This window comes from Pelodiscus sinensis, chromosome 3, assembly GCF_052426305.1.
Source record: "Pelodiscus sinensis isolate ZL-2025 chromosome 3, ASM5242630v1, whole genome shotgun sequence".
Taxonomy (NCBI): domain Eukaryota; kingdom Metazoa; phylum Chordata; order Testudines; family Trionychidae; genus Pelodiscus; species Pelodiscus sinensis.
Window position 1 is genome coordinate 104,391,178 of NC_143054.1, and position 18,815 is coordinate 104,409,992.

Genomic DNA, 18,815 nt, shown 5'->3' on the forward strand with positions numbered 1-18,815 from the left:
AAATCATTTCTTCAAAGTGGATTTGCTGTTTGATATCTGACAAGCCTTAAGGATTTTGTATCATTTTACCCCTTCCCCTTACTTTTTACATATTGGAAGAAAATTCAAGCAGAAATTGCAGTCCATGAATCCACCTTGGAGGAGCTCAAGAAAAATGCACGGTCACTGTCTTCGGCTTCCTCTGAATGTAGGTCTCCTCGTGGTGGAACTCCGCTGGATGCCCTGCAGGTAAAGAATCTCAGCCATGATCCGAGACTTGGCCAGCTTTCAGTCATAAACAGCTTTTATCCACCTGCAAATCATTTTGTGCAGTCAACCAGATTTTAAAAATAAATGATGGCTGCATTTATATGGTATAAATGGGGAACTGAAAGCATCAGAAGTGTTGACAAATAAATTAAAAATTCTGTGCGTTTCACAGACTGGAATGCACAGAGCCAGAAGGGGTTTGTTTAAATGGAATGGTTACTTTGGAAGTATGTGTTGTAGACTCTGAGGCCTGTTGTGCTGTAGAAGAAGATAATTAAGGATGGATAATGTAATGCTGTTAAATTGCACTGGGAAAATGGCATACTCATTCATTGAAGTGTTTTAATTATGTTATAAAAACCTAAATGAAATCTGAAGGGAGAAGACTTAAACATTGCTTCAAAGCTCAGATATTTAATTTAAAATGATCCTTTTTTTGTGCTCTTGTAAACAGAGGAAACTCCGGGAGGTATCTACAAAGTATCAACTTTTCCAGAAACCAGCTAATTTTGAGCAGCGCATGTTGGACTGTAAGAGGATACTGGATAGTGTAAAGGCAGAACTCCATGTTTTGGATGTGAAGGATACTGACCCTGATGTTATCCAGGGTCACTTGGACAAGTGTATGGTAAAGCACTTTTATTGGTGGATTTTTTCTAGTCTTGATGTTTTTAAGATGCAAAGGTGGGGGGTGCCAGCCTCTTCCCTAGGCTCCTCTCTCCAGCTACCTGGCACTGCTGCCTGGGCCCCCAGGCTGCGGAAGGTTGGTGGGCTCCATAGCTCTGGGAGCTCCAGCGATGGCCCTGTGGGGTCTCGCAGCCCCACCAGGCCTGCCGGCACTCATGGCCCTGCCAGTTGTGAGTTTCCCGGGGTTGTGGGGCTCAGGGCAGGTAGCCCCGCCTTCCTGGCCCTGCCGGCTGTGGGCTTGGTGCTCTCCCTCTGTCCTCCCCCTGCAGATCCTGGAAGCCCCACTGGCTGTTAGCTCTGCTGCACACCTGCTCAGCCCTGCCCCGTGGGCTCTGGCAGCCCCGTTGGCTTCCTAGTCCATCTGTCTGTGGGCTCTGGTGCCCTGTGGACTCCGCTGCCCTGCCACCCAGCTCTGCTTCCAGCCACCAACAAACTCTGTGCTGGGGCTATCTAGGCTAGAAACATCGACCATGGACATTGCTGGACCGGAGAGTCCCGGAGCACAGAGGTTCAACCTGTACTCTACAGTGGTTGCTAAAAATGCACTTTTCTCTGGTTTCAGAAACTGTATAAAACTCTAAGTGAGGTGAAGCTTGAGGTGGAGACTGTAATCAAGACAGGAAGGCAAATTGTACAGAAACAGCAAACAGACAATCCCAAAGGAATGGATGAACAACTCACAGCGCTAAAATTTCTTTATAATGACCTGGGTGCACAGGTAAGAAGTGACAAATAGATATCATATAATATAGAGCATTTTCCCCACTTTTTCTGTCTTACTCCTGTGAAAGCAGTAGCAAGTTTTGATTTATTAAGGTTGTGCTCCTGCAGCTGGCTATTTCCTCCCATCCTGCATCCTAGTATTGCATTTCCGTAAGCAACAGGGAAGCGTTAATACAGACCTCATCTGGAATGCTGTGTCCAATTCTGGCCTCCCACATTTCAGAAAAATGATTTCAAACTGGAATAGGTGCAAAGAAAGGCTACTAGGATCAGAGAAATGGAGAAACCTACCTTATCAGAAGAAGACTCAAAGACCTTGGTCTGTTTAGCCTAACCAAAAGAAGATTACTCCCTTTAAATACACTAGTGGGATAAACACCAGGGAGGGAGAGGAGTAATTTAAGTTGAGCACCATTGTGGACACAAGAACAACTGGATATAAATTGATCATCAACAAGTTTAGGCTTGAAATAGATGCTGATTTCTAACTATTACAAGAGTCAAGTTCTGGAACAGCCTTCTAATGGGAGCAGAAAACCGAATTGGCTTCAAAGCTGAGCTTGATTAGTTTGTGAATAGGATGAAACTGCTAGTAGCAGCGGTCAGAGACTAGACATTAGATGGGGAGGGCTCTGAGTAACTACAGAAAATACTTTCCTGGATGGCCATTGTATCTTGCCAAAACTTGGGGCACGTCTACACTGCAAGGCTAAAGTTGAATTAAGCTACATAAGTTCAGCTACATCAATTGTGTAGCTGATGTCAAAATAGCTTAATTTGGCTTTTGGCGCTGTCTACACAGTAGGAAGTTGAAGGAAGAACACTCTTCCTTTGACTTCCCTTACTCCTTGTGAAATGAGGGTTACAGGAGTCAGAGTAAGAAGTCCCCCGGATAGACATTATTTCAAAATAACGGCTTGCTGTGTAGACTTGCTCTTTATCTTGGAATGACATCAGTTATTCCAAAGTAATGGTGTTGTGCGTCAGGAAGGAATTTTCTCCCAGGTCAGATTGTCAAAAACAGTTTTGTTTTTGTTTTTTGCCTTCATCTGCAGCATAGAGGCACAGTTCACTTGCAGATTTAAATTAGTATAAGTGGTGGATTCTGTGTAAGTCTTTGATTTAGGGAATTCAGTAACTCAGCCATATATTATGGATACATGACAAGAGTGAGGAGTAGCCAAGGTTTTGTATCCTGCAATGTATAGGAGGTCAAACTAGATTATCATGATGGTCCCTTCTGGCCATAAAGTCTGACGCTGTGTCCAGACTCAGGGGTTTTTTCGGGAAAAGTAGCCTTTTTCTGAAAAAACTTCACCTGCGTCTAGACTGCAGCCGCGTTCTTTCGAAATTAAATTGAAAGAACGCGGCTTTTCTTTCGAAGGCAGTAAACCACATTTCACGAGGAAGAACGCCTTCTTTCGAAAGTCCTTCTTTCGAAAGAAGGCGTTCTTGAATGTAAATAGGGCTTCTTCGAAAGAGAGCATCCAGACTCACTGGGTGCTTTCTTTCGAAAAAGCGGCTTGCTCTTTCGAAAGTTCCGTGTGCAGTCTAGATGCTCTCTTTCGAAAGAGGCTCTTTCGAAAGTATCTTTCGAAAGAGCCTCTTTCGAAAGAGGCTTGCAGTCTAGACATGACCTGAGAGTCTATGTATTGACAGCGTGCAGACAAACTGCTGAACCCATTTATAATGAGTTGCAAGATTAGAGTTTAAATATAAATGAGTGACACAAGATGGGATGAAGATGGACAGCCCGTGGTGGATAAAGAACAGGTTAGGAACTATTTAGAAAAGCTAAACGTACACAAATCCATGGGTCCAGACTTAATGCATCCGAAGTTACTGAGGGAGTTGGAAGATGTCATTGAGGAGTCTTTGGCCATAATCTTTGGAAAATCGTGGAGATCTGGAGAGATCCTAGATTATTGGAAAAAGGCAAATGTAGCCCATGTTCAAAAAAGGGAAGGAGGACTGTGGAAGAAAACAAGCCTTCACTCTGCGTTGTGTTTAAGCAACAAGTAGCCAGAGGCAGTTTATTCGAGCAATATTGCAAGGGAAGACATCCATAAGCGGATCTTCAAATACAAAACAATTAAAAGCCAATATATATACCTTTCTGTTACATATAACATTAAACAATTACTTCCCTGCCCATTCAGTTCCCATCGGACACTGTCTTATCTCAAGGTTATCACTGAGGTAAGCATTCCACTCTTACCAATGTGAGAGAGGCAGAAAGGTGAACACAGCGTCTCTTCTGGCTCTCGCGTTAGCAGGAGTCAGAGTGACCCAGACTCTTGCTCTGCTACTGACAAACCCTGAAATGGCCACCCAAATCCCCTTTCCCTTAGTCCTGCTTCCACAGGACGATCCAGGGAACTATAGGCCTGTCAGTCTTACCTCAGTTCCTGGAAAAATCATGGAAGGGATCCTTAAAGAATCTATTTTGAGGAAGAGAGGAAAGTGATTAGGAATAGTCAGCATGGATTCACAAAGGGCAAGTCGTGCCTGACCAATCTGATTAGCTTCTATGATGAGGTAAATGGCTCTATGGACATGGGTAAGTCAGTGGATGTGATATACCTTGACTTTAGCAAGGCTTTTGATACGGTCTCCTACAATATTCTTGACAATATTCTTAACGGAATGTGGATTGGATAAATGGATGGTAAGATGGATAGAAAGCTGGCTAGAGGGCCAGGCCCAGTGGGTAGTGATCAACGGCTCGATGTCAGGATGGCGGTCGGTTTCTAGCGGAGTGCCCCAAGGTTCGGTTCTAGGACCGTTTTTGTTCAATATCTTTATTAATGACCTGGATGAGGGGAATGGATTGCACCCTCAGCAAGTTTGCAGATGACACTAAGCTAGGGGGAGAGGTAGATACACTTGAAGGCAGAGAGAGGGTCCAGAGTGACTTAGACAAATTGAAGGATTGGGACACAAGAAATCTAATGAGGTTCAACAAGGACAAGTGTAGAGTCCTGCACTTGGGATGGAAGAATCTCAAGCATTATTACAGGCTGGGGACCAACCAGCTAAGTAGTAGTTCTGCAGAAAAGGACCTGGGGGTTAGTGGATGAGAAGCTGGATGAGAGTCAACACTGTGCCGTTGTAGCCAAGAAGGCTAATGGCATATTAGGCTGCATTAAGAGGAGCATTGCCAGCAGGTCCAGAGATTTCATTATTCCCCTTTATTCGGCTCTGGTGAGGCCACATCTGGAATATTGTGTCCAGTTCTGGGCCCCCCACTACAAAAAGGATGTGGACGCACTGGAGAGGGTGCAGCGGAGGGCAACCAAAATGATTAGGGGGGCTGGAGCATATGACCTATGAGAGGAGGCTCAGGGAGTTGGGTCTGTTTAGTCTGCAGAAGCGAAGAGTGAGGGGGGCTTTGATAGCAGCCTTCACTTCCTGAAGGGAGGTTCCAAAGAGGATGGAGAAAGGCTGTTCTCAGTAGTGACAGATGGCAGAACAAGGAGCAATGGTCTCAAGTTGTGGTGGGAGAGGTCCAGGTTGGATATTGGGAAAAACTATTTCACTAGGAGAGTGGTGAAGCACTGGAATGGGTTACCTAGGGAAGTAGTGGAGTCTCCATCCCTAGCTCTGTTTAAGTCTTGGCTTGACAGCCCTGGCTGGGTTGATTTAGTTGGGATTGGTCCTGCCTAGAGCAGGGGGCTGGACTTGATGACCTTCTGAGGTCTTTTCCAGCTCTATGGTTCTATGATTCTATGCAATTGCAGTATGATCACCGAAGTTTTGTTTTTGGTTTGTTCTAGTCCTCCTTAAAAAAATCTCCCACTTGAATAGAATGATAGAACTGATCCTGTTCCTCCTTACTATCATAACTTGATATTAAGTGGTGATTTTTTGTTCCTCTTCAAAGTGAGGTCATTTCTGTTCTTAGCTGTATGTCTGGGTTGCCTTCGGGCAGGCTTATAGCATACGCCTTTTAAGCACCCTGTAGTTTGAAATCCTAAAACACGGTGTATTCATCAATAATTTTTTAACTCCATTTAAGACACTTCTATGATTTCTTACTTGATCTTCTTATGGGCATTTGGGTCACTAGAAATTATTTAACAGATAGATGCTAGTCTTAATCCATTTGATGAGCTTTGCCTTCATTATAGGATTAAAATGAAAAATTTAGGAAATACAAGTAGCATTAGTCCCACAGGGACTATACTCGTTTTTCAAGTAGCAGTAGTGGAGACACAAGGTGGATGAGGTAATAGCTTCTACTGATAGAACTAATAGAAGTCTTCTGCTGCTCTGTGTCATTTGAAAGCTTGTCTGTGGCCAACAGAAGTCGGTCCATTAAAAGATATTACCTCACACATCTTTTCTCCCTAATATTTTAAGACTAAGTGCAAATTAACAGCGTTAATGACATTAAGAACTACATTAGATATTGATTCAGAGTTTTGCTTCAGTCATGGAATAATGTATGTGCCTAGTCTAAAGAAAAACATTTAATAAAGAAGAGAGTAGAAAATACGTCTTCTACTTTTAGCTAACACATAAAACCCAAAAGGAAGCAGAATGTGGGCATTCTTCATCTGAGGTTATGGTATGTGGCCAAATTGCTCCCAATAGTTTATTACTCTGAAGTGGAAGCTATTCAGAGAAAAAAGATCCCACTGAGACATGTTCATTAACTGGTAGTTATGCACATATGTAGAAAATCAGTGGCAGCCTATTAGAAGAGCAGAGTTACTTACAGCATTCAAAAACCATTTAGTAAAAAGATTTTAAACTATAGGCTAGACATTTTCATTTTCAGTACTTCTGAGGATGTACTTCTTTGAGTAATATAATAGGATTACCAGTTCAAATATAAATTAAGAAATCTTTATTGTTGAGGTTCTTAATACATTTTTGGCAATATAATTGCATACTAATGTTGCAATCTGGACTTATCTGGACAAGTTAGGATGTTTTTATTATGCACTCTCACCCTTCTAACCTAATTGTAAGTATTTTTGTTATAGTAATTAATACCTTTATCTTCTTCCACTTTGACCTAAATAACAAATATTTCTCCCTACATAAAAATGGTGTGGGGAAAGCATATGTCATCTATAATATGTCAAGTATGTAATATATATCACAACTGTCTTAAGGAGGCAAATATGACCATTTTTGACAGCTTAAAGCCTCCTGCTATAATTACTGCCTGGACCTTAGGATTGTCTTTGACATGTTTATTTTAAACAATCTAATTGCTTTTTTATTATCCAAAATCTAATTGGTTAGTAAATTCGTGGTATCTGGCTGGTATTCTAAAAAGATTTAAACTCTCTTTCTGCCTCATGTTAAAGTATGGTTCTACTCTGAAAAGTAATAATGAATAATGGCATAACTTTACGCAACAGATCTGTTCCCTCATTGTAATAGGAGGAATGTCTGTTAATTTAAATACCAACATTTGTTGAATGCTTTTGTTAGTCCTATAGAACTGACCCAGCTAGTTCATAGGGAGTTGCATTATATTTCTTATGCATCATCAACAAGATTGTTGAGAAAGTAGTAGTTAGTCCCATAGGTGCAGTTTCTTTGAAGGCAATAATAATTCTTTTTTTGATGCGTGAAGTTGAAAAGGTTTTTCTGCAGATCTTTATTACTGATGATGAACAAGAATGAAAGATTCCATGTTGGTTCTCTCATACCCATGGTTGAGTTGGGCAAAAATACTATTTGTATACTCACTCCTTTTAAAGTAGAAGCCACTTCAATGACGTTAATATGGAATCCCCAATGTCACTTTTACAAAGTTCCTTTTCAGAGCGGAACTAGACATTAGTGAATGTAAAATACTTTGAGATAACATTTGCATTCAGGATTATAAACAAAACAGAATGTTCCATTTCATAATAACAATTACATTTAAGCTCATTTGCCTTTATGCTTTAGTCTGTGAGTGATTACATAATTGTTACATTTGTCAGTTACTAGCTGTAAAAAAAGTGACATGCCTATTTCTTTAATTCTGTTCTTTTTGTAAGTATATAATGCAGTTTCAACTGTTGATAAATTAATGGGAGGAAATTATTTATTTTGTTATTTATAATAAGATATATAATAGTTGTAAACAACTTAATATTCTTTTCAGGGCACTTTGAAATACAAGACAACTTTACAATGCCATGATTTTATGTGTTAAAGTGAATTTTAATTGCTGGTTTATTTCTGCAGGTGACTGAAGGGAAGCAAGACCTGGAACGTGCATTGCAGCTGGCATGCAAAATGAAGAAAGAGACTGCATCTTTGTCAGAGTGGCTAGCCACTACTGAGACTGAATTAGTACAGAAGTCCACTTCAGAGAGTTTACTTGCTGATCTGGATACAGAAATTGCCTGGGCTAAAGTAAGTAAGCTGTATTAAAATTAGGACTGTCAAATGATGGAAACAATCACAACGGATTGCAATTTTAATCACACTGTTGATAGAATACCACTTATTTAACTATTTTTGGTGTTTTCTATGTTTTCAAATATATTGTTTTACTTGAATGATGAAAAATACTATTTCATGTATCTTACAATATTCTATATTGTAATATAACTCAATATGTATATCAGTATCTACAATATTTTATAATTGTTCAACAATACTTGTTTAAATTGTAATTTAAATTTTGATTAATCATGATTCATTTTTAAATCAAGTTAATTTGCTTTGAGTAATTGCTTGAGTTGACCATGATTAATTTACTGCCCTAATTATAATTCCTAGATTAATTACTATTTGTGTTAACACTGTGGTGACTCTACGTGGGAATAACTAAGAATTTGGAGTCTTCCACATTTATTCCCAAGCCTGTTAGATGCTGAGTTTTTACTGGAGTTGAGTGTACACAACATCTTGCAGAATTGAATCTGTAGATATCACAAGTATCTTAATAAACTGTGAGCTATTTATTTGTCATGAATGACATTACGATACTAAACATGTTAAGGAATAGCTGTTTAATTATGTCTAACTTATAGTCTCCTACATAATTTTTAATCATATCAAACCAATATTCTATCACAGCAGCAGGTGTGGTCAGAAATTTTCCATGACAACTGTAGTACATGAAAAATTGGGCTTTTGATGGAAAGGGATTTTTGTCTGCTTTTTGTTGAATTTTTGTTGGAAAAACTGAACAAGTTTAGAATTTGTCAAAAAGCTTCGGGTTCTGGGATTTCAGTGATAAACCAGAAAACATATTTCTGACAAGCTTAATTTATTCTAAATTAAAGGATATATTGTATCATGCTGATATATGAAAATGTATTTAAGTAATAATTTAAGGCTCCCTATTTTATCACAAACTGCTACATTGCACTGATAAGATTACAATCTTGTATCTGATGCAGTAGTTATTCAGCAGTCAAGTTTTCCATTAACTCAACACATTTTTCTAATTTAATTGCCTATTTGTGTTTCATTATTTGTTGATGTAATTAGAGAACATTGAGGTTAATCAATACCTAATTATTCACCTAATGGACTGAAGGGAGTCTGAGTGTCTCAAAGTGTGTGTGTGTGTGTGTGTGTGTGTGTGTGTGTGTGTGTGAGAGAGAGGGAGGGAGGGAAGGAGGGAGGGGGAGGGGTGCAGTAACGTAATGAAGTATCTACCCTATATTTGAGAGCGTTTGTCTGTCTGTTCATGAGACTGTCTAGAATTTCTCCTAAATGGTAAGAGATAGGGACAGCAAATTTGGTATGCAGTTTCCTCTTATCATAAATTATACCAGGGGTGGGCCCACCCTGACTTAAACCAAGTTTGGTTATGTCAGGAAAACAGGATGTCCTTAGGATGGGATTGTGTCTCATAAACCCATATGGAAAAGAGACAGAATAACCAGGCAGGTGAAATGGGCTGGCTGGGGTTCCACCTGGTCTGGGACTGCCCCAGACCTCAAACCTCCCATCCCCCAAGCACTCTTTGGGGAGCTGGACCCCTCTCCCCCAATTTGTACAGGAATGTTGCTGGCTGTTCCCCTTCATCAGGGAAAAAGGGTAAGGTTTGCTGCATTCATCACTCTTGACTTGGGCGCACAGGGGACAGACAAACCTGGATCTGCCCCAGCTAGGAGACAAGCGCTTCTCCCTGGCTCTACTTGCTAGAGCTGCAGCAGCTATGGAGAGACGTTTCTCACCTGGTCTCAAGCTGCTACAGTGGGAGAAGGCTGGGACCATCCTATGTCCCCAAGGTAGCCTGCATATTGAACCCCTCATCCCTAGCCCCACCCTAGAGCAGTGAGTTAAATGAAGCATGTACGTTTTCGTTTCATTTTCCACTCCCCTCCCCCAAAATTAACTGAGTTAAGGATCTAGGCAACACTAGATAAATCTTCTAGTACAATCTATATGGAAAGGTACTAGAACACTACATTTATAAACCCCTTGAGGATATTAGGGTTATAATAATTAGCCAAAATGTACTTGTCATGACAAATCATGCCAAACTAACCTAATTTCATCCTTGGCTAGGTTTACTGGCCTGATGGATGTAGGGAAGCAGTAGATGTAAGATCTTGATTTTAATAAGGGTTTTGATGCTGTTCCACATGACATTCCCACAACAAATGTGGGCAATATGCTCTAGATGAAATTACTATGAGGTGGCTGCACAACTGACTAAAAGACAATAGTCAGTGGCTCACTGTCAAACTTGTAAGTAGTGGGAATCCCATAAAGGTCAGTCTGAGGTCAACTATTAGTTAATATTTGCATTTGGTAATGGAATGGAAAGTATCATATAAAAATTTTAGATGACACAGGTGAGATGGGTTGCAAGTACTTGGGAGAACATGATTAGCATTCAAAAGGTCCTGGGCAAAGTGGAAAATTGGTCTGAAATAAGATGAAATTTCATAAAGATGAACACCAATTAGTTTGGAAGGAGAAATCAAATGCACAAATACAATATGTGGAATAGCTTGCTAGTCAGTACTGGTGAAAAGGATATGGAAGTTTCAGTGGATCACATATTGAATATGAGCCTAAAATGTGATGCGCAGATGTACTGAGCCAAGTTCTGGGAAAGTTCTTTTAGGAAAGACTAGTTGGTGGTACCCACTGCTCGCTACACTTGCTAACCCCCCTCTCTGGGGGTATGCAGCTGCCTCCCTGCCACCGGGGAGGGCCAGGCCGAAGCGTGGCAGTCCTATCCTGTCCTGTCTCCCTGGCCACTGGGCCCCCCCAAATCCAGGCTATCTGTGGCTCTCCCCTCTCTGGCTGCTGGGGAGTCGGGCCAGGCTGAGGTTGTCCTGGCTCTCTCCTTCCGGTCAGAAGGGGAGAGGGCATGTTGGCTGGCCCGTCTCTGTCCGTTCAGCTGTGAGAGGGCAGGGTATGCGGCTCTGTCCCCCCTTCCCCACGAGGGAGGAGACCTCATGGCTTTGCACCCTCTTCCCCCCCCCCCCCCCCGTGTTAGGGGAGAGACCTCATGGCTCACTGGCCCCTGTTCCACTGCTGCTGCAGCCCCATCTGTCCCTCACCCCCCCCTCCCTTCAGCTGCCAGGAGCGAGAGGGATGAGGCTCAGGTTGGATGACAGCAATTTAAAACTCCAGCAGCTGGCTGCCATGTAGTGGCTGCCGGAGTTTTAAAGTAAGATGCCCCGGGGGAGGGGGGGAGGGAGGAGCCGTGCAGTGGACCTCTCCTGCAGAGCCTCACTACAGTGGGCCTCACCCCCACCCCTTGCGCTGTCGAAGCAGCACAATTTAAAATTCCGGCTGCCACCCGCCATGTGGGGGCTGCCAGAGGTACAGTTCGCCCTGGCCCCAGCTCTGCAACAGCAGCTTACCTTCAGTAAGGTAAGCCATAGGTTTCTGATCCTTGCTGGGATAGGAGTGGGGAGGAGGGAGGAAAGTAGGAGCAGAGTGGCTGAGAGGTTTGGGGTTGTGGTGCTCTGTCATCCTGCAGGATAATCTTTTTTATATAGATGTAGAAAGAGTTGGACATGCTGAAGAGAGCCCAGAGAAGAGAAAAAATGAAAGAGGCTGTGTCTACATTGGCAAATCTTGCCACCTGTTTACACTGGCCTCGAGTACTTGCGCAAGAACACTTGTGTAGGAAATCAGTGCTTCTTGTGCAAATACTCTGACACTCCTACTCAGGGATAAGCCCTCTTGCGCAACTGTTCTTGCGCAAAAGGCCAGTGTAGACAGGGCAACTTTCTTGCGTTAATTTCTTGCCATCAAGAAAATGGCCATCAGAGCTTTCTTGCACAAGAGAGTGTCTACATTGGCATGGATGCTTTTGAGCAAAAGCACATCTCTTGCGCAAAGGCACATGCCAGTGTAGACACTCTCTTGCTCAAATACTTTAACGCAAAAACTCTTGCGTTAAAAGTATTTGCGCAAAATCATGCCAGTGTAGACGTTGCCAGAAAGTTTAGAAAATCTGACCTATGAGGAAAGATTGAAAAACTGAGCATGTTTAATTCTGAGAAAAGGGGTGGGAGTGGGGGAGGAGAGAAAAGAAAGGAAAGCTTTCTATCTAGAAGAGTAGTTAATTGCTGGGTTAGGCTTCCAAGGGACATTGTGGAGATTTTTAAGAGTAGTTTGGACAACACCATTCAGAAATGGTCTAAGTTTCGTTGGTGCTGCCTCAGTGCTGGGAGCTGGAGTTGGTTGCCTCTCTTGAGGTGCTCTACATTTTTATGATTCCATAGTTATGTAAATCAGGGAGCTTTGTAAATAATCAGATCAAGTATGTTAGTGATCAGTGGCCCTACATGATGAGAGTTTGAACTGTACAGTTTTCCTTCCTTCGTGGTATCCATTTATTTGTTTTTAGGTAATAAATTGTATTATTGAAATCTTGTATTATTGAGATAGCTCAAAGCTGATATTGTGGGAATTCTCTTCCCCTGTCTCTAATAATATATTTAACACACTGAAGTGTATTTAAACATGTCATGATGAAAAACAAGATAATAAAAAAGACTTTTAAGTTGTTGAAGGAAGATATAAACACCTAATTGAAATAGTCCTGTCTGTGGTATATGTGCACATCTAGTTATAGAGGTATTGCAGTAATATAACAACATATGAAAAGTGATAATGGTATTTATCATAAGAAGGCAGGGATTTTCGGAAGCATTCTGGATTGATCTAACCCTCCTCCCGCTAAAATCAGTAGTAAACGTTCCTTTCAGTAGGAGCAGAAATAGGTCAATGCTGAGTGTGTGTGTGCAAAACTCATTCTGTGAGGCTTTATAGTGTGAAAAGAATTCTTAAATTCACCTCTTGTGTTGTATTGGTTGGCAGCATGCAGTGTAAATGAACTGTAGTTAAGACTTAGGTAATACTCACTTAAAATAGTTATTCAAGATTCATTTTTGATGAATTCATAAAGTGGGAAAAGTGCATTCAGAGTGTACACCCTTTCTTAGGTGAAAAGCAATAACTTGTTAAACCCTCTCCCTCCCCCCAAAACCATGTACTATAACTGTCTGCTTGCTTTTATGATCCACAGGTAGTTGAAATTCTTTAGTCCAGCACCCTCAGGACTTTACTAGTGCTGAACCAGAGAATTTGCCAGACTACGGGAGGTCAATATTGTCTAGCAGCATTACCAACACTTCCACTACTTACTGGGCTCTTAGAGGACATATAGGGGTAAATTAGAGTTAAACAACAGCACACAACTCTGAGAGCCAAGGCTGATGGCTGTAAACAAATTTTATGGAAAAGCTGGAAACTTTGCCACAGCCGTAATTGGACAGTAGGCTAAGTAAAAGCATTCTGGACCATGATTGTTGCCAGGCTAGAGAGGTTCAACCTGTATTAAATATTTCTCTTGTTTTAGAATGTACTGAGAGAGCTGGAGAGAAGGAAAGTTGATCTGGACACCATCACAGAGAGCAGTGCAGCGCTCCAGACCTTGGTGGAAGGCAGTGAGAATTCCCTAGAAGAGAAGCTCTGTGTTCTTAATGCTGGCTGGAGTAGAGTTCGGACCTGGACTGAAGACTGGTGCAACACCTTGTTGGTAAATTGTTTGTAAATATTTTGTGCATACTCCCTCCCTTCTCTTGGGAAGCATTTACACTTGTTAGGTTTTTTTTTCCTACTTTGACAGTAAAACTTCCACTACACCCATTTACTTAAAAGTGGGGAATAGATTTTTGGTAGCCCGCTTGCTATGCAGACGTTATGCAGATATGTGAAATGAGGAAGCTGGGTAATTGTTGTGAGGTGGTGTGTGTTTCAGATTATCTGACAGAGGTTGGCCTCCCATGACACCCCCAACATTTTGAATGAAAAATGAAAAAAATACAAAAACACAATACTGGCAGTGAAACTGCTAATAGTTAAATTCTTACATTCAAAGAGAAATCCTATTTGGTTCCCTAGTGTATTCATTGAATGGCTTTTTTCTGTAAAGGGATAAATGCAGATTAGATGTGATTAATCAGAGTATAGGAATCACATCAATGGCAACAAAATATCAAAACCACACCAAATGCTGAAAGCTTAAACTTCAAAAAATTACACTTCTGTCTACTATTTTTATAGGTTGATTACTATAATCAGGGCTCACTGAACTGCGGCGAGCCCTGCTCGCCAGCCGTGCTGTCTGGCGATCTGTGCATACGCAGATCGCCCAAACTTGGCTCTTCCGGGTTGCAATCTACTCGCCACGCGCGAGTAGATTGCATTATTTGTCGAGCCCTGACTATAATTGATAGAGATGAAAGGAAATGCTCTGCTTTTGTTGGGTGTTTATTTTGTGAATCTGACAGCGCTCTGGGTATAGTCCATTTCAGTACTTCTCCTGTAGAGTCTGTGACTTTCCCTTACACAGCTACAGGTCTCTTACACAGCTACAGGGAGAGAAAATGCAATAATTTACCACTTTCCGATAGTCAGGGTGGACTAGTGATGAAACTGTGATGTTATAAAACAGGAATTTGTGAATTCTAAACCCGCTTCTGTGACAGAATTCTGTGGCCTTTAGCAAAACCCCTTATTTACCTTACTTGCCTTACTTACTCCTTACTTACCTTGCCTGTAAAACAAGGACACTAACTTACCTCATCAGGTAGATTTATTGTTTAATGTTTATAAAGTTGATTGAAAGTGAAAAGTGCTTATAAAACGTTCAGTGTTTTTCTTCTGAAAGTGTCTATCATTTTAATATTTCATTGGATTTTACCTACCTGGACTATTTAAAATATGTTTGTGTTTCTTTCTTGGATATATTTTTTGCTTCCCTTTACAGAATCACCAGAACCAGCTGGAGATCTTTGATGAGAATGTTGCCCACATAAGTACTTGGCTGTATCAAGCTGAAGCCCTGCTGGATGAGACTGAGAAAAAGCCAGCAAGCAAAAAGGAAAAAACAGTGAAGGTTGAAAACTTAAACTTTAAAACAGGGAGTTATAAAATAACAGCTCTTTTGGATTCCATGTAACATTGAGCTAACTTCTCTGGTTGATTTTTCTTTTCTGCTCAGTAACTTTCTGCTGCTTTTGCTTCTTAGCGTTTAACATCAGAATTGGATGATGTGAGTCTCCGAGTGGATAACGTGCGGGACCAGGCCGTTATCTTAATGAACAGTCGTGGCGTGCCGTGCCGTGAACTTGTTGAACCTAAGCTGTCTGAACTGAACCGGAACTTTGATAAGGTATCACAGCACATCAAAAGTGCTAAGGTGAGCAAGAAAGAGACAACAACTTCCTGGTTTTGTGAATTACAAAAAATATTTGAAGTGTGTGTGTGTGTGTGTGTGTACACGTACAAATTACTACTAATAATAGCTTCATAGGCATAATTTCATTTTAAAATACAAAGATACTTTTTATCTATGTAAATAAATCTCTTTATGAAAATTAATAGATTCAATAAGTGCTAGGTGTGTATGGTTAATCAGCAGGGTATGAATTCTGAATTGGATTGTAGGTGAAAGGTGTAGTGGCAGTAGGGTAACCAAATATCACGAGTTTATAGGGACAGTCTTGATAGTTGGGACATTTTTTATATAGGCACTTGTTACCCATTCTCTCGATTTTTCACATGTTCTTAAGTGGCACAAGCCTGTTGTCCAATAGTCATTTATCTAGACTGGAAAGTAAATCTGCATGTTGACATGATTGTTAGTGTCCGTGAGAGGCCAAAGAACAGATGCGTTTAGGTGGAAATGTATTGGCTGAAACTCTCTGGCATGTACCAGCATTCTGGCTAGCTATCTGTAGTTATTGTAGCAAGGCAACTTCTGCAATTTCATGACAAGTCCCATCTTGGTATTTTTCTGTCATGGCTATGTGTGTTATGAGAATCTCACTTTTCCTTTTTAATGAAAGCTAAGCTTCTTGCCCTTTTGGCTGTGGAAAACAGCTTGAAATTATGAGCCTTAAAGGCTCAGATATCAGTGAGCAAATGAAAAGACTCCAAATTAATCATTTTCAAAATTCTCATGAATTTTGGGAAACCTCAATCATTATTTTTGAGTCCTGGGGTTAACAATACTATTTGTTTGTCTTGGTTGGCTAAGGGTGGAGAATGGGGTGACAGACTCAGTTCCAGGCTTTAGCAGCAGTGACCCCAGTCCACCCTGCTGGCTTCTGCCATCACAGTGGCAACCAATCACCCAGCACTGCTGGAACATGCCAGCATAGGGGAGCCTCTTTGCCTCTAGCACACGTGCCAACCTGTGACTCCAGCATCCCTCATACACCAGCATTGGTGACTGCTCCCCCCAGCAGATTTCATCTGTATAAATTTTAAGGAGGGGTCTGTACACGGTCACTTGTCCAGGGCCCCTCATCCTCCTAGGGATGGCCCTGCATACTGCTAACTTCTTACACAGAGAGTCATGTTTATAGACATTACTTCAGTATTTCCAGGATTGAACCTTTAAGTTGTGTGCTTTTTTTGTTTGTTTTGCTTTTGTCCTACAGATACTCATTGGTCAGGAACCCTTGCCTTATAAAGTTCCTGTTGAGCCAGAACTCCAGGAACCTGGAGTGGCTTCTGCCGACCTTGACAAATTTGAGAGTGATTTACAAAACATGCTAAAAGTTGTGGAAAAACACATGGCATCGAGTGATGAAGATGAAAAGGTTTGTGAGCAATGGATAAATTAAGTAGTTTGATCAGCTCTTCTGTGTGTCTGTATTTCAACAGTTTGTTTTTACTGACTTCTGTGAAAAGGAAATTTTGATATCTCAATGAATGTATACTGCCACAATTGTACTGAAAACCGTTTGAAATCAGAGTAGAGTGGCTGGGGCAGAATAAGGGCATGAGGTGTGGATCTGTTTCCAGATGTGGATAAGCTGTGCTCCCTACCTACCTCCTCTTTGGCTGGTGCAGTGAGAACTCCCTATCCTGTTTCACTCTATTTTAATAATGGCTTCATCTGTCCTTTAATCTTTGATGGTCGTGAAGAGTTGGAATTTCTCATCTCCAGTTTATTTTGGATGACAGTGATTCCAGTACTGATAGCTTAACCGTACTGAAATATTCATTTTGTTAGCATTCTGGCACTAAACATGTCTATTTAAAATATCTAAATGGGCTCCCTGTAAATGACCATAAGCTGTTATAATTTTAGATGGATGAAGAGAGAGCCCAGATTGAGGAGGTTTTACAGAGAGGTGAACGACTGTTACAGCAGCCCATGGAGGACAACAAGAGGGAAAAGATCCGCTTGCAGCTGTTGCTTCTGCAGACAAGGCACAACAATGTAAAAGTATGACTTCATAGTTATAACATGACTGACCTCTGATGCAGTGTGCCTAGTGGACTTCTGGTGACTACTTAATAGCATGATTCGGGGGATGAAAACTTTCAGGATATTTAGTGTTCATGCAATGGGAAATGAAAAGGCTAAATGAACCTCAGTAATCCCAAATTCAAAAATATCCCCCAAAATTATAGTTTTATTTTTCTTTGGTTTTGATTATTTGAAATTTTAAATCTGTCCTCTGAGCTATTCAAATAATCAGAGATTTCTCTAATTAATTAATCGCCACATCCCATTGAACAGAATCTGAGTTTGGTTTATAATTAATAAGTAAAATCCAACCCCTCCAGTTTATTTTTCTCCCGCTATGTCTCCCTTATGCTTTTTGTATTTCAATAGGAATTGAAGTCTTTTCAAAGGAAGCAAGTGGCAGAGCTGTCACCTGGGTTTTCACAATATAAGAGAGATCAGGACAGTCTATTGAACTGGCTGAATGAAACAGAGCACCGTCTGTCAGGACTGCATGAAGAGGAAGATGAACCAAAACTTCAGGTAAATACAGATGTTCAAACATGTTAAAAAGGGTGAAAGTAATAGATGATTTCATATGAATGTGGTGTGTTAGGACTCTCAAATATTCTTTTGATGCTACCAGGGTAAAGGAATGTGATCAAAAGGGTTGTATTAATTTTTCCATTGTGTTTCATGTACTTGTGCGAGGCTTGGATTACCATAGAGTATTGCCTTATTATTACCGGAGGAGTAGTAGCAACCGTTGTTTAACTTTCTTTTAAATTGTTTTTTTATATACATTTATAGGCAGGTGTGTACTGCTATCTTTAGTTAAGATTTCCTAAGTTCTCTGTTAATAAGGGAGTCTCTATGGAAAACTGTAATTTTGTGAATCAGTCATGATTTTGGATCAAATTTGGCAGGGGGAGGGCTCAATAAAGAACCTTACGTGCTGGGACAAGGTTTAGTGAAAATGGAGTGAGGGTACGGGGGATACATGACTGGATAGGACAAAGGGGGAGGTGTAGGATCAAAGAAGGGGGATGGCTTTGGTTTGGGGAATGCAAGGCTGGGAGAAGTTCAGTTCGAAGAAGGGAGGTGATGCAATAGCTCAGCCAGACTCTGAGAGAGGTTGGTAGGAAGCTTGGACTAGATACTGGCTCTATTACAGGAGTGGGAACCTTTTTTGGTTTGGGAGAGAAGCAAAACCAAAAAACTCCTCAAAAAACACCTCAGGTGCACGTGCCTACTCCCCCACCCCCTGATGTGATTTTTTTTTTTAATTTAGTATTTTAGTGTGATGGCTGAGTTTGCTTTTCCTTGCTGAGTCTGCCTTTTCTGGGTACCCCATGCAGGGAAGCGGCTCGGCGTTTCCCTTTCCTCCCACTCCTGCAAGTGGCTTTCCCTCCCTTCCTTCTGGGTCCCACCTGACTCCTTATCTGCAGAAAGAGCAGTTGCTGAT

The 18,815-nt window shown here is 41.2% G+C and overlaps 1 protein-coding gene across 9 annotated transcripts in view; it reads left to right on the top strand.

Moving 5' to 3' along the window:
- Nucleotides 1-18,815, top strand: part of UTRN (utrophin) — a 559,106-nt gene that overhangs the window by 188,421 nt on the left and 351,870 nt on the right. For all 9 annotated transcript variants that reach the window (XM_075924350.2, XM_089777288.1, XM_075924351.2 and 6 more), the window contains 10 exons: nucleotides 100-228; nucleotides 704-877; nucleotides 1,499-1,654; nucleotides 7,855-8,025; nucleotides 13,463-13,642; nucleotides 14,876-15,004; nucleotides 15,137-15,307; nucleotides 16,554-16,715; nucleotides 17,210-17,347; nucleotides 17,741-17,893. In XM_075924350.2, coding sequence (XP_075780465.2) covers nucleotides 100-228; nucleotides 704-877; nucleotides 1,499-1,654; nucleotides 7,855-8,025; nucleotides 13,463-13,642; nucleotides 14,876-15,004; nucleotides 15,137-15,307; nucleotides 16,554-16,715; nucleotides 17,210-17,347; nucleotides 17,741-17,893 — 1,563 coding nt within the window. The remainder of the gene's footprint in view (nucleotides 1-99; nucleotides 229-703; nucleotides 878-1,498; nucleotides 1,655-7,854; nucleotides 8,026-13,462; nucleotides 13,643-14,875; nucleotides 15,005-15,136; nucleotides 15,308-16,553; nucleotides 16,716-17,209; nucleotides 17,348-17,740; nucleotides 17,894-18,815) is intronic.